Below are 16816 nucleotides of genomic sequence, written 5' to 3'. Positions count from 1 at the left end.
GGGACACACCAAGTGCTCACACAGCCTTTTTGTTGCAGAGGAGGGTTTGAGGAACTAAATTACCACCTTTCCTCACTGCAGTTCTGAGCTTCTAATGATGCAGTGCTGTCGGTGAAGAGAATAGCCATGACACTTCAGAGCTTTGTCTACACACACACACACACACACACACACAAAAACAGTGTCATTAGATTGTACCAGAGGCCACCTGGTACCCTGTCCACTGTGTTTGTGCCACCAGATGTGCAAACCTCATCAGGCCATCAGGGGCCACGCCTAATTTAATAAAAGACATCTTAATACCAGGCTCCTGGTCTGAACACACACACACACACACAGATAAAGCATAACAGACACACATGTATTACCAAACATCTGTAGAAACTGAGTATAAGAAAATGATATATACCTTACTATAATTGATGATGATTGCAGAAAATGTGAGGACATAAAGTTAGCAAATATTATAATATTCTGGTTTAACCCCGTGTGCGTGCACGTGTGACTCACAGTTATGGTGGCTCTTGGTGACGCTGTCCGAGTCCAGGGCGTGGTAAAAGTCGTAGACGGAACGACCCAGCAGATCCTCAGGAGTGTAACCTATCAACTCTGTTACCCTGCAATACACACACACACACATATTCAAGAAGACGCAGGATTTTTATGTTACTCATTTAAACTTTTCCTTAATTCCCTCTTTGCATGCAACACTCAAAAGACAAATCCTGCATTCCATCCTGAAGGTCTGCTACTTCAAAGGGCATCATGCATGATTTGGAAATCAAACAGAGAGGTGGACTTCCAAAAGGTCTTCCAAAAATAAGAATTGTTCACATTCTCTGTCTCTGCTAACTCTCAGTGCTTCTGGGAACGGCTAATCTCCTTCTGTCACTTTCATCACGAGTTCACTTTGTTAATGAGGATTTTCTTGCTGGCTTTGTGTTCACCGCATTTATTGTCTTTTATTTCTCTCCAGTGCTCATTAAGTAAATAGACACGTTTTTTTTTTTTTTTTACTTTTAAGAGGCGTTCAGGCGTGTTAAATTACACGATGTTTGAAAATGAATTAAGACTTTGTTTAAGGGTGTCTAAACACTTTTGGATCGATTTATTTACTCTCTTAAAAGTATTATAAATCAAAGGCCAACAGGGACACAAGCATGAAGAGTTTCTTCCCAACAAACTGTGAGAACATAATCCCAACCTTCAACAGGAAATGACCCACTGAACATAATCAGTCTGAGGAGACCAGTGAGGGTAATCTGGTACAAAGAATGCAGACGAGATCATCGTGCTTAACCTAATATTAATATGGCCGGAATCTGACTCCACCTGTCACCAAAATCTGTCAGTACGTCAAGTTGAGTCAAATCTATCTTGAAGACATGAGCTTTTTTATGACTGGATGTGGCATTGTGGACATGGAAAAGAATGATACCTGCCAGATGAATTTACCCACATACAAACATAATCATTATCCATGATTGATGACATATTTATGCATCTCTCTCTCTCTGCCTTCCAGACACATATGAAGGGCAGCAAGTTTCCCGGTTATTACCATCATCTGTCACTGAGCTCAGAGTGGTTTTTTTTATTCCCCTCACCAGAATCCACCATAAATATTTGAGGACATGTGAAATGATATGTGAAGATGAATTAGTTGAGTTATCAAGCCAACGCTTAATGAAGATTAACAATGTGTAGATGATGTGTGTGGGAGAGAGAGAGAGGTCCAGTGATGCAGACTGTCCTCAGGTTACATAAGAGAGACAGCTGTGTGCCTCAGAGCGAAGGAACGGAGGGAAGGAGGGGAAGTAAACGTCTGGAAGAGGAGAGCGAGGAGGCGCAGCTTAAAGCAAAGGAGACAGAATGGATGGAGGAAAACAGCATCAGACTAATATTTTTTCACAGAGAGATTTAAATTAAATGTTTGTAAATTGCACTAAATTTTTAAATTTGCAATCTTAAACAAATTTCTGAGAAAAACCCCCCAGAATTTTACTCTAAATACCAGACGTACTATAATTCTGGTATTTGTATGATAAGTTTACTCTATGCACAATACGTGATCAACAGTAGCACAGACAGTATAATTATCTAATTGTACCTATCACATGGTCTATGGTGTTCAAGCATTCCTTCACTCCATGTTGTGATGACAACATTGTGAGCCGGTCACTCGTGCTCCACTTTAATAATTATTGGAAGTTGTTAAATGATCATACAACATGTCCCCTAATCACAAGAACCAGATTACAAAGGAGGTACAGTATGGGTTAAACTCTATTTCCTTAGTAACACATCCCTTTTTAAGAGAAAGAGAAAGCCGATTAGCACGTTCAAATCCAGTTACAGTAAGTGGCTGTGAGATTCATCAGTACTTCACAAAACTCAACCCTTCTTTTTCACAATTTTGCGTCTAATATTTAATTAAAGACAGCAGCATAAATACAGTGTACACAGCTAGCTCCACCTATGAATCCTCTGACAGAATACTTGTGTTAGAATCAGCAACTACATTCTAATCTTTTCATGGATACATTAAGTAAAACCTGCCTTTTGTGTGTACATCGAGACAAGGCTCAGGTACCAGTAACCACTGGCTCCATTTTTTCCTGCTCTGCAAACTTTCCCCCTGCTCTCTCTCTCTCTCTTTCTTTGTTTTCCCCTTCTCGACCTCTTACACTGCCAGACATGAGCTAAAGAAACGTTCTGTCCCTTCTCTAATGAGTCTAAGTCCCTACTGAGCCAGGAGAGCGACCCACCTACAATAAACTCATTTGCGTAATTGGAGAGAAGATTTGGGCAGCTATTAAATTGCACCGAAAAGGTGGAAAAAAAAACAAAAAACAAAAAAAAACCTGTGCATGCAACACATTCTCAGAAGGAAACCTTTGTCCTTCGTGAGCAGCTTGATAAGATTACAGGCCTGCATGCATGTGCTTGTGTAACACCGATCTGTGAATGTGTGAGTTTGTCATCACCTCCTTGTGTCAGCGGGAGGGGAGAAATATGTCGTCATCCATGATAAGGAGTGACAGATTTAAAGAGTGTGTGAGTGTGTGTGCAGGCTGGTCCATGATCAGGAACTCCTGGCATGCCCTGACAAAGTCGTGACATCGTCTTATTAAGGTATTAATGTTTCATCTCTGGCTTACATTTCGCACTGACTTCCGTGCAAAGTCAAACCGATTCAGTCAACGCGCTGCAATCAGTCAATGTCTCTTTTCAGCGTGCGTGTCTGTTCGGGACTTTAAGGGTTGTGTTTTAACTGGCAGCCAGCCACAACATGAAGCTGCTGTTCTGCTGAGCTCTGATGTCCTTAAAGGACTCGTTGGATATTGTTGTTCTGGTCTTTTTCTTATATTTCACAAGGACATGTAGTGCCTGTACCTCTCGTCGCAGTAGGTGAACTTCATGTCCATGCTGTGTCTGCTTAGGAAGGTCCTGCTGTCCAGCGGCGTGTCGATGTTGGACGGGTGTGGGATGGGTTCGCACATCAGCACGGCGCAGGTGAGCGGAGGCTCTTTGAGGCCGCAGAGCACTCGTGGAGGACAGCTGTTGTACATCTTCAGGTGTCCGGTGCAGTGCAGCACCTAAAGGGAGCAGCAGGTGGAGAAATGGAACCAGGCAGCAAGTCTCTCTCTCTCTCTCTCTCTCTCTTAGGAAAACATATTTCTGTAAAAATGATGATGTCTGCTTTGTTCAGTTTCATGTTTTCTCTGAATATTTTACCTTCACAATTACTCATCAAAATTAGCCTTTGAGGGAGAATGTACTCTTTGGCAAAACGTGCTCACACATTTGACCTGCCAAGATCGAGAGGTGCACAAATTGGCTAATTTTATCATCTGTTGTGCAGCCAACTGGCAGCCTTGTTTGTATCTGAATGTGTACAGATGTTGCAGATGTGTTGCCTCGCGGTCGCAGATGTTACCTTCCAGCTGGCTGACTTGAGGTTGACGGTGCGTCCTCTGTTGGTCACTGTGCACTTCATCCGCATGAAGAAATCACGCTCCGTGCTCAGCTCTTTGCCTTTTTTACCGAAGCTGCTTCCTGGAAGACACACACACAGACACACAGTGGGAAATCACATTAGTCATGCAATGGACACAATGTTAGCGGTCTGATTATGCATCAAAGATGAGGTGTTTGTTAAAGCACAAACATGATTAGAAGCAGGCAGAATACAAACATGTGCAGTAAACACGAAAAAATGAATTTAATAGTGTTATTACTTTGACAAACTATATAATAATAGGTTAAAATTTAATAATTTCACAGCCTCTGCAAAGGTTTCCACTCTCCTCTGCTCATCAAAGCTTGTGTGGATGTTTACTTCTACTTTTTGTAATAGTTGATTGTAGCTATGAACACAGAGGATATAATTAAATTCTCTTTTGTTTTAGTAGGAAATTAAATTAAAAAAAAAAAACTGACTTAACAGTCCCTTATCTTCCGTCCACTGTGTGACGGGCAAACAGTCGCAGAGGACATGAAACCAGGCTGAGCTGTTACATTACAGGGGTCAGAGTTCAGCCGTGGAGCTGCAGCCACACGGCCACGCGTTGACGTGTGTCAATCTCCACACTCTCAAGTGTGTCTTTATCTTTACATAGTAAGCAAAACAAACCACACAAAAGTGTCTCTTCAAGCCAAGAAAAGGATTGTTAAGTAGAAAAGGACAATAAAGTACAGTGTATTGTTCCACTTGTGTGTTTTATGGCTGCTGCTGATAAGTGTTATCAAACACAGCTTAGTGTGTGTGTGTGTGTGTGAGAGAGAGAGTGGATTATATTCTATCATGTAAAACCACAGTTACACACTTAACATGCCCTCTAACCTTCTGAACACATTAGATATAATCTATTATATAACACTGTTTCTTATGTGTGAGTGCTATACGTCGAGATTTAGTGTGATCAGAGAAGCAGGACTACAAACACACTCTTTGAAAAGGTGGTGTGTGTGTGTGTGTGTGTGTGTGTGTGTGTGTGTGTGTGTGTGTGTGTGTGTGTGTGTGTGGGTCCATTAAATACTTTGTTCAAGAGTGAGATAAGACAACTGAAGCTGGCTGTGGATATTTATAGCAAAACAACAACAAACATGTATGAGATGGAATTGAGTTTTAAATGTCACTTATTGAGCAATTAATTAAAACAAAACATACAAAGATAAGTCAGTGGACCTCAGGGAGAAAGCAACAGATCAAGTTAAGTGCAATAAAAGTGAAAAATGTGTTAAATTCCACATCTTATTTGCTGGAGCCTGGGGCCAAAAACCCGAATATTAGCCTTTAAACTTTTTGCAGAGGTTATTTGTCTTCAGATCAGCTGATGTCATGTGTGTTGCATCATACAGGACTGTGGAAATCTCTCCCATTAATCAATTTGAAAGACGAACGTACGCAGGCAAAAGACTAGATTTATGTGAGTGGATTTTTTGAATTTTTTTTTTTTTTTCAAATCAAGCCTGCAGCTAACAGCTAATTTAGATTATGTGCTCCTTCTGCTTGCAGGCTCCAGAACTGGTTTATCTTAGTCAGATGCTTTAGGAGCTTATCTCGACACTTTAAAAAATAAGTTTGTATGACAAGGTATCATAAAAACGACCAATAAATTCATCGTTCATGCTCCCCAGAGGATCATTCTCTGCATTTTTTTCCCCATCACACACACCCTCAGTTTTGCACACAACATTACCTATAACACAGTGGGCAGATTGCTCTAGATAAAGGTCTAGAAAGAGAGAGTGTGTGTGTGTGTGTGTGTGTGTGCTGACCAGCTGTCTTCAGGCTGAGGTTTTCTCTGATCTCCTCATGGTCACATGGATGAGTGAAGTCAAAGATGCTGTGACCCGTGAGCTCCACCTGTAAAAAAAAAAAAAAAACATGGGACATTCTTTAATTCAACAGTGCATCAGGCATCCTGCGTTTTTTTTTTTTTCTGCCAACAGTGACAGCCGTGTGTTTGGGATAAACAGAGGAAGAACTGGGCGGTGAGCGTGAGTAATAGATAAATAGAAGAAAGTGTGTCACTTCCAGCATCACAACACAAAACAAACAGAAACTCATCAGTGAAGAAAATCAAGACATTTATAAAGAGCGCCCTCTCCACACATTTCTGTAAACCCCCCCCCCTTCTTCTAACATTTGCCTTCTAAGCTGGTGCCAGAGAGGGGACATGTTTAGAGAATTGAGTCTCACCGTCTGGAGTGAACACACACACACACACACACGCTGCTGGCATGACAACTATTTCACATCAATACAAGCGGCCGGTTTGACGGACTAGTGTCCTGTCTGCTGGGGTTAAAATGCCTCAAACACTGCCTAACATGCTGGCGGGCACATCGGGAGGTAGACCAGTCTATGGACAGATAGCAGGTTGTTTCAGTGTGAAATACCCTCTGTGCCTCACTCTGCTGCATGGGCTCCTGCTTTGGCTGCTTTGTCGACTTGTTGAACCAACAACATTTGGCTGCCTGACTGTTAATCAGCCGGTGCAGAAAACAGATTTAAGTTCATTTCTATGCAAGATTATGTATTTCAAGGGGTGACCCAGTGTTATCACCATAAAAAATGTTTGAGTTTAACATGGGAAAACTATAGGTGATGTCACCGCTGACTTGTCACATAGGGATGTTCAGTCTGCAGGATAATAAGACTTGAATAGAAGCCACTATGCATTAGACACCATGTATCCAGCTGTGATGGTTTCTTCACATCACCCTTTTCATATTTTAGTTGCTTAGTGGCTTATCGCCATGGTGACTGAGAAAATGGAGGAAAAGTTTGTCGAGTGGTAGTTTTAATGTGCGGTTGATGTTGTGTGAAACTAAAAAAAAAGGCACAAAACAAAACGTAGGCCTAAAAGGATCAAAGCTCTGGGACTGAGTAACATTAACCGTCCTGCACAACGAAATATTGCACTTCATGTATTTACACATAAACATGTGGCTAAGCTAAAACCGCACATGATACACAAAGTTTAAAAGTGTCCAGAAGTAAAGAGAAACAGCAGAACAGGCATCGATGATGTGTAATTAATTCTGAAAATGACATTTAATTATATCAAGAGTGATTCAAATAAATCCATTAAGTGAAGGAAAAGAGAAGGTTTGCTGTTTGCTGTAAATGTGCGATATGATAATGATCTTTGGTTAATAACAGCTGATGCCTGTTGCACAGTCAACATGCAGGCCGGAGCCTGCACGTGTCCCTCCTCTGTTTTCTTTAATGGTTGTGTACCTGCGTAAGCCCCATGAATTTGTTGATGTTCTCGGACAGGAAGACCATGTCGCCGTCTGACGTTACCACGGAGATGAAGCCCTCCAGAGACTTCAGGTACAGACTGTCCATCTGTCCGTCCTCATCGCTGCTGCTGCTGCTGCTGCTGCAGCCTGGAGGGAGAGACAGCAAACAAGGGAAGGTTACACTCTCGTTCAGTGCTGATTATAAATGGGCATCACTGTGAATCTGTGTGTGTTGGTGTGCTGGCGTTGGGCTTGTTTTCCTTTTTCGAGCTTTGGCTCGGGGACAAAACAAACAGTGCAGCTTCTTCCTGCGTCTCAGGCCACTCCTGATCCCTGACCCCCGGCAGATTACACCGAAACCGCACAAGCATTCATAATTGCTGTCCCTCTTTTAGAGCTGGTGACTTACAGGTTAGGCGATTATGTTCAAATATGTTCAGTGCCGCATCGCAAACATTTCCACACACAGACTCCAGTCTGTCCGCAACGTCTCATTTCTGAGCTAATTGATGCAAAAACACTTCTACCACCTCACTGGCCCCAACTCAAGAGGGAGTGTATGTGTGTGTGTGTTTATGGACACCGGCTTCACACTGAACAAAGCCCAGTAGTCAATGAGGGTGGAGGGTGGGAAGCTTGCAATTCCTCCAGTGTGCTTCCCTGAGATAAGAGAGAACAGTTCTCAAGGCTCCCGGCGAGGCCTGGGGCTCGAGTTTGGAGCCGGGCCCAGATAGCGTTAGCTCCCGAGGGAGCACTGAGCTTTCTCATGTGCCCCGGGGAGGTGGAGAGACTCTCGGGGCCCAGTCCAAAGACCAGCACCACCTTTGGCCTAAATACTTAGCTGTGATTACCAGTCATTTGGACCGGGTTGCACTTTTCTTCTCTCTGTTGTTCTTTGGTTGCGTAACTGGCCTCATTTCTAAATAATGGGGTGCAGAACAGAGAGTCTGATAGGGACAGCTGCTGTTCAGATAATCATTTCCTCTTTGATTTCTTGACTTGGTTCTGTCTTACAGGATGGAATGAGGTGACAGGACAGACTCCCACAGTATGTGACTCCAGGAACAGCGTGTGACTTGCATGGTGGGATTCCGTTTTTTTTTTTGTTTTTTTTTTCCATTTCGTCACTGTTAGTATTTTCCAGCGTCTGCTCTCATAAAAAGAAAACTTAAAAAGACAGAATTTAGGGTGTGCAACGCACAACAAAACCATCGGAGGAAACGCTGATCACGTCATGGATCCTCTGATCTGGCCTTCAGTGATTGAGGTCTAAGCTGTGTTAGGAAACACTGTGAGCAGCTAAGACGCACTAATGAGCTAAAGTAAAACTGTAAACGCAGGACGTGCGTTGAGGAAAAGGTTCAGCTACATTTCCCTACTTTTATATAACAATTTTACATTCCTATTCCTACATGTGTAAATACATGAAATACTAGCAGTTACACTACTTTTCAAGCTACTCTGCTACGCTACAGGCTAAACACATCCCAGAATTTGTAATGTAAACTGGGAGGTATAAAGATATTCTTTATAATAGTAAATAATTGACAATATAAATTTGCTACATCAGTGAAGTTTTGAGTCTTGGGTCTGTGTGGAAACACGCTGAAAGGATGCTTTATTTAATATATATATATATATATGCATTAAAGTGTATGAACATGTAATGTATATGACTTCATGTCATCTATGTATGAATGTATATGATGTATTTTTAGGTGGGAAAGTGGATTTGCTGTTTAAAATCCTGGAAAAAATGTGATTATTATTTATTATTATTTTTGAGGTAAGCCAATACTGAAGCCATTGATGATTATGTATTTGATCTTGGTCCGAGAGTGATTATAATGTGACTTATAATAACATTTGATCCTCTGCACAGCAAACACAAAATGTTTTGGAGAAATCTCCAACTCAAACACAACTTGCTCCAAAACCACTAATAGCTTCTAATAATAATTTAGAAGACGGATGCTTAACAATATTTTTGATCAAGGTTTTAGGCCGACTTCAGTGAGAAATGTATCCAAATCACTTCTGGAATACCTCCTAATCAGTACATCAAAGTTCTTCAGGTCCCAACTGAACTGGTGTTACATAACAGAGGTGTTCCCTAGCAGCTTGCATAATGTGTTCTTTCGGGTGCGTGCTCGCGCGGTGCGTTTAGTGCGTGCGCAACGTGCACGCCGGCATGTTTGGCGCCAAGGCAGTCTGGTGTTATGGCTAGCGGGGGGTAAACTGCCAGCACCAGCCGAACGATGGGCAGAGCTCCTCACTTCCTCTCCAATCTCTCCCCTCCATCACGGAGCAATCAGACCGGCCCCGATAGCGCTCGTATCTGCTGCTGCATCTCACAGATCTCCCTGTCCTCTCCTACCCTCTCACCCACTGCTTTCCTACCCTCATTACCTTTCCTCCGCCTCCTCCTCCTCATGCTCTGTGCGCCCTTTTGTCCTTTTTTCTAAGGCTCTTTCACAAATGTCTATTATTTCTTACCCATTACAGCAAGATGTTAATTAATTTAAAGGGGCAGGCCACTTAAATGTAACAATAGAAATGGATTTTGAGCTTCAAATGGTTTCATTTACCTCCATTGTGTTTGGGTGGCAGCAGATGTTTCACTAACAGATATCTGAGAATCTTGGAATTTAAAACTGAAACTTTTACATAACCCGTTTTTTTTTTAAGTGTACTAAAATGTGGGACGTGACACAAAATGGAACTTTTTTTTGTTTTTGTAACCTTATAGCCGTATAATTAAATCAGTGATTGATTCCTTTTGCTGACTGATGACGGCCTACAAATCAAAGGAAACAGGAAGCGGCGATCATTGTTGTTTAAGGAAGCGTTGGCCGTTGCCATCGCTCCTTCCTCCGCTAAACAATGCAAAGCAGTTAATAACGTGAATATATAAATACAGAGAACATCGAAAGTTGCACAAGAATAGAATAATGGCTAAATTAAAATGGCAGTGTAAAGATTAACAGATTAGATAAGCTCCTGAATGAATTAAAACTAATCTTATGTTGTGTTTTGTTGGCTCGTTCAGCTGCCAGTTATTGTTGAGAAAAGGTGAATAACTAAACATTATGACTCCAAAATGTAAATCATTCAGCTTAGCTGGATGTTAATCCAGTTTTTCAGGTTATATATGCTGGGTTGTGTGACTCATTGAGGAAAAATAAACATTTTGTACAGACTGGGGTCTTGAGCAGTGACGTTAAAGTTGTTTAATTTTGTTCTTCTCTGATCTCACTTCGAGAGGAATTCCAGAACAATGGGTCTGCGTCTTTGTCGAGCTTCCTCAGCTTCTAATTTTAACTAAAGACAAGAGGAAGGAGGAGAAGTGCAAAGATGGAGGCCAACAAATACTTTCCTACTTTACTGGACTCACCAACACACACACACACACACACACACACACACACACACTGATCTGTGAAAGCACGTCAAACTGCCTGTATTTGCATTTTTTCCGTTGTGTAGCACATTAGCATTCACTGCGCCGCTGCGTTTGTGTGTCATGGCGTGTTCGTACCTGAGGCCAGCAGCTTGCGCGTGCGCAGGAAGCTGATGGCCAGCCTCATGATGGAGGCTTTGTCCAGGTGGGAGCTGACGCTGTGGGGTAAAGGCAGCTGGTGGGCCAGCTCGTAGAAGACCTCCGTCTCTTTGCTGCGCCTGCAGCGCGCTGCATCCCGGGACTTCTCCTTCCGGCGCTCTGAGCTGCTCCTGCAAACACACACACACAGATATGATTACACTTTCTATACTAATGCTTTTATTGTTCCTGTTGATAGATTTCTGGTTGGATCCATCTCTGGTTCAGGTGCAATTATTCGGCAATTAAACTCATCATATTTATCTGCATCATTCTGCAATAACTCTAACTATATAAATGCACTCACAGTTCAATTTCCCATTTGACACCGCTGCCGGCAGTGTAAAGACCCCGAGCTCATAATAAATCCCCATGTGATTCTACAAGCACCGAATGTGACTGTTCACAGTTTCACAGAGGGTCACTCACAAGTTAAAACACAATGCGTCCTTCAGTGTAACTACAGGGGAGAGGTCTGTTCTCTGTAAACCTTTTTCTGCAGCCTGCAAGTCACACTCACACAAGCTGTGCAAATGAGGTCACAGACAAAATAACAAAACCACACACACCTTTGACTTGGTTACATCAAAGAGACAGTGCTGCAGAAATGGCACTGTGGTGTGTGACAACAACCTGTTGCTCTAGGAAGAGACTTTTCTCAACCTAACTTAGAGAGTGATGATAAATACAACATCTGGCTTTAAATCTGAACGCTGAACAGCAACTGAGGTGACTCATTCAGCTTCTGTTTGTTTGCTTATTCTGATTTGGATTAAGCAAAATTGAAATCGTGTTCAGAGTCCAGCCGAGCACACCCCCCCCCCCAGCGGTGGAAATGAGTTTTAATACAAGACAATTTGTCTTTAAGTGAGCTGCTGCTTACAGGAGACAACAGGTCATTATGCTGTTGTTGTTGGAGGAGCTATAGGGTGCCACGACAGCAATAACATGTGCGAGTAGAGATTTTGACGTGAAAGCTCAAACAGTCCAGGAGTTCAGTCTCTGATCCAACAGAGCAGCACAACAATCCATATTAGGACATTACACGTGGAGTTTGGCTTTTTCTGAGCTCTGTCTTACGTTCACACACACACAGTTATATTCTAACAATCCATTAGTGCCTGTACACTCCCTGTCTGTCTATACTGTGTGTGTGTGTGTTCAGATTTACACAAAAAGGCTGCCAAGCAAAAAGGATACAGGATGAAGACGAAGAATAAAAATACTATGTAAATATATATAAAAAAAATATATAAAAAATGTATTCGCTGTCTACTTTTACTTTATGTCACCATTTTAGACTGACTTGGTTAAATAAGATTATAGTTTGCGTCTTGTTACCATAGCAACAATAGGACACACTGCATGTCTCATGGGGTTTATCATATCTGACTATCCTCCATATTGAAACTCATGTGGAATAACAACTTCACAACATTGTAGCCCTAAAAATAACGAGGTAACACTCAGATTGTGGCTTTAGAATATGAATCCTAATTGAGACAAAAACATCTTGCTGAACAAAAACAGGTTCAACTTCTGAACTGTCTGCGGGCACTGTGATGAAAAAAAACAACAAAAAAAACCCACAACAGGGTTGTAGCCCTGCTGAACTCCAGATACCCTCCCCTCCCTCTGCCTCTGGTGACACGGCGCACACTTTATCAAACCTGATCACATCTGTGCCAGACCTGCAACAAAAAGAGTAGTGAAGCTGATGTAAGTGGAGCTGGTGCACAAACACAAACATGTGCAGCCATGTTGTAAAAGATGACCTTAAAAACAAAAACAACAAAAAAAACAAAGACAGAAGAGATAAATCTGAGGACAAATCTGAGGACATCATTTTAGAGCCAGGTTAAATAACTGATGAATGACTTGAGCTAAGCTCATGACTAAACCAAGCAAATCACGAACAGTCCTCACAGTGTCTGCTCGGATGGAAAGTTAAACCCTTTGACCACACTACTGTGTTACAAAACACAAAATAAATGTCAGCCGTGTGTATGTTTTTGCAACAAGATTGTTGTCTGAACAATGTACCATGACTAATACCCCAGCATGTGTGTCCATGTCGGTAAGACTTTGTTGGAGGATGCCCTATATTCAACATATTCAATGGTGAACACAGTTGTCATTGATAATACTTAAACATGTGCATATTGCACTGCCGTCTGGATGAAAAAAAAAATTCCTCTTCTTCACGTTCTTTATTTAAGAAACGCAGGAACATATATTCGTTGAACAAATCAATTAAATAAACTGATTTTTTTAATCTGTTTATTGAATCTGAATAAAGGTTTGATTTATTAAGTCAAGTAGAAAACTTATTTGAAGTGGAAACAAACACATATAACATATTTCTCAAATTCAGCAACAAAAACAAACCAGGGGTTAAAAAAAAGAGACAAAAAACAGGCAGAAGTCATCTGTTTTACTTTAAAAGCTTTCATGTCAGGGGCTCGAATTTTGAAAAAATACACTTTCCCCTCCAGCAACAATCTAGACCTCACAGAAACACACAGACTACACAATCCAACATGCAAACACGCATTAAGGACAAGATAGCGTACAATTAACAGGAAAGGCTGAGCACAGAAGCGCCATTATCTTATCTCATCCAGAGTATGTCCCCATCAGTGCGTCTCCCTGCTCGTCTCTCTGAGCTTTAAACTCGTTAACCCCGACTGACAATCACCCAAAAACCTCATTACCGATGAACCAGCAGACAGCGCACACTACTGACTGCTTCTACTCAATCAAGTCAACTGGAACATCTAACTTCAACTATAGCTCCTGCATATGTGTGTGTGTGTTCTTGTGTGTGTGTGTGTGTGTGTGTGTGTGTGTGTGTGTAGTGCCACTCTTTGATTGTCTGGGGCCATTGTTGCGGCAGGTCCCAGCAGACTATTTCAGGATGTGAAACAATGGGAGTCACAGCGCTTCAGCAGGGCACAGTGAGCTCTGATGTACTCGCTGACCCCCTCGCTCATGTTCACGAACGCACACCAAAAAAAAATTTGACACGTCCCTTTGATCTTTTCATATTATATCATATCTTCTCTTTACTACCATTGAAAGTGAATCAAGGGAGGAATGGAAAGCGTACATAGGAATGGTTGATCAAAGCCTGGGTAAGTTGGACTGAAGTCAAGGAGAAAAACAGCTGAATGTCAATGTAAATCTGTGCAAAAATATCTATATTTTAACAGAAAAAAGAAAAAAATGGAAATTTAAATGTGAGAATATTTTGCCTTTTTCCCCTAGAAAATAAACTTTTAACAATAATATGGTCAACCTCTTCAGTTATAGGGATTAGGATTAGGTCTGCTACACCATTTTAAACCATAAAACTGTAAATTATACCTATTTTGCTCAAATAGTTTATCAGAAATAATAAAAGAAATGTGATAAAACAACATCATCATGAATGGTGCAGAACATTGGCCTTTAGTGAAAACTTTCCCAAACATTTTCATATTAAAAATCTCCATCAAAAGTGATGACTTTAGTGTTTGTCTCATTACGTCTTCTGATTAAAGTATATTGGTGGCAACTTAATTCAGGATTCATGTCTTCAAAAAACAACAGAAAAAGCAGCGCTGTGTAGCTCCTGTTCCGACCTGTCTTTGTTTTGTCTCATCATGATGCAGTTTGTAAGGTCTGACAGAAAGCTGCTGTATAGGTAAACCCCGCCTTGCTCACTATCGCTCTCGGTTAGTTGCAGCACGGTGCAGATGCACACTTGATGAGACACAACAGTCTGGCTGCAGAGGGCACCGAGTTCATGTCACCACCAAACCATGTGGAAACAACTGCACTCTCAGAGTTCAGCTGATTACCGCTGCAGGCTGACGCTTCACTCGCCGGAGTAAAAAAAAAAAACTAGGTCACATATATTCAAAAATACATTAAAAAAAACCTGAATTTTATTTTACTTTTATATTTTTTTTATTTTGTTTGCAGGTGTGTGATGATGTGATATGAAGTGATGCAGTGATCAGTAAAGTATCTCTATACTATTACTGTAGGGTAATCCACAAGCATGAGATGATGAAGGATAATCATCCAAAGTTGGAATAAAAACTGAAAATAAATAAATAAATCGTGAATTCTGAATAAAAGTAAATCAACCAGTAAAGTAGGAAAATTGAATAGTGCTTAATAGTGCTTAATAGTGCTTAATAGTGCTTAATGGCCAGAAGATAAAAAGGAGCTGATGATGGGAGTTATGCTTGTTTGCCGTCAGGATGTGTCATAAGAAATACAAACAAGTAAGAGATATAAAACGCTAAGAATATTTTAGATTTTTTAGTCATATTACTTTAATATTTGTTTCTGGTTTGGCAGTCAATAATACACTCAGACATGTCACATAGTTGTGATTATGCTGGGTGGCCGTAATGTGGCCTTATGACCCAAAGTCATCTGGTCATGGGACTAACACAGCTCTGTGATCATATAGGCTGGAGGGCTGCTGCCGGATGTTCACCCAGAAGACCAGAGTGTGTCTCTGCTTTTCTACCATTAAGCACATTTTACCTGCAAACTCTTTCCCATGTGCAACCCTAACTTCCTGCTGGCCGTTGTGATGAGTCCCACCTGAGGGGGAACATGAGGGGGACAGATAGATACACTCTGGTTGTTTTCATAGAACGTGGATGCTAAGAAACACACATGTAATGTGCTCGCTGGTGCAAAGGTGCTGATTAAGCAGTTTTTTGTATCTGTTGTTCACATGTGCACAAATAAAAACATAACTATAATTTAGAGTTTTCAGTGTTGGCCACGTAGAGTTACACTAGAGTTTATGTTTGAACTTTCTGTGCTTCTATTAGCACCACAAACAGTCATTCATAAATAGCCCTGCCAATATTCAGCTTCAGTCTCTCATGCGAAAACACACACACACAATGTGACACACCATTTCAGCTGTAGCCAATTAGAGATCTGTGACCAGTAAACACCATGCCTGTCACAGCAGAGTCTTGTGATGATTAAAAAGGCCTTCACACACACACACACACACACACACACACTTTAAAGAGTTGGTGTTGTCTCTCTGTCTCTCGTGTCTCAGCTGCTGCTGACATGGATCTATACTCTGCCCCTGAGCTACAGTTACACAAACAAACAAGGCAGAGGTCAAACATGCCAGAGCCTGACATACAGCGGACCTACTGTATGGTGGCTTCAGCCTGACGAACCAATCACAACACAGACGCACATACAGTGACGTAACCTCTATAGACCTGTGAGTAGTAATTCTCTGCTCAAATAATCAAACGTTGAAATAAACTACATGAAAGTGCACTCACTAAACTTTTTTTTATTATTATTATTTATTAAACATGAGTCAAAGTTGCGGCTTCTGAAAAATAAAGACATCACATCACTTCTCTTTGCCAGAAAATGATGTAAAAGCAGAGATAACATTCTTTGTTATGCCTTGATTCATTGGCACATCTTGATGCTGTTTTAAGACCTGTGAGTATAGCAACTTCAGCCGGGGCAATGCGGGCTGCCAGCTATTTTCATCATCGCACACATAATCACGCAAAACTTTGCATGTACAACCCTAAAAGGATCTGCGCTCCGCTGTGACGTGTTAGTGCACATAACAAAGACTGTTTTGTCATGATTTTCTAAGAAAGGTGTTGTGGTCTGAATTTCAGGTATTTCAAACAAGAAAAATACAACAACAAAATACTTGGCATTCTGAAACCTGGGTGAGAGAAGTATGGCTGTAACTCTAAACCAGCAGCAAGTCACATTGGCAGGTAGCGCACATGAGACGGGAGAAACGTGCACAAGTGCTGAATAGTAGCTGTGACTGAAGGTGACAGTGATTGTAAAAAATCTTTTACATGAAAAAAAACTGTTACCTTCAGAAGCTATTTTTATGATTTACCTACGGGCATGTGTGTGAGAACAGTCACAAAGCTTTTTGTGTGTTCACAC

General features: G+C 41.3%; 1 protein-coding gene across 1 annotated transcript in view; it reads right to left on the bottom strand.

The window, feature by feature from the left end:
- Positions 1-16816, bottom strand: part of epas1b (endothelial PAS domain protein 1b) — a 35040-nt gene that overhangs the window by 8689 nt on the left and 9535 nt on the right. The window contains exons 2-7 of the mRNA XM_028423018.1: positions 10796-10986; positions 7253-7404; positions 5785-5872; positions 3941-4059; positions 3397-3599; positions 511-617 (exon numbers count right to left, since the gene is read on the bottom strand). Coding sequence (XP_028278819.1) covers positions 511-617; positions 3397-3599; positions 3941-4059; positions 5785-5872; positions 7253-7404; positions 10796-10986 — 860 coding nt within the window. The remainder of the gene's footprint in view (positions 1-510; positions 618-3396; positions 3600-3940; positions 4060-5784; positions 5873-7252; positions 7405-10795; positions 10987-16816) is intronic.

This window comes from Parambassis ranga, chromosome 15 (assembly GCF_900634625.1).
Source record: "Parambassis ranga chromosome 15, fParRan2.1, whole genome shotgun sequence".
NCBI classification, from domain to species: domain Eukaryota; kingdom Metazoa; phylum Chordata; class Actinopteri; family Ambassidae; genus Parambassis; species Parambassis ranga.
This window is presented reverse-complemented; position numbering and strand designations above follow the sequence as displayed.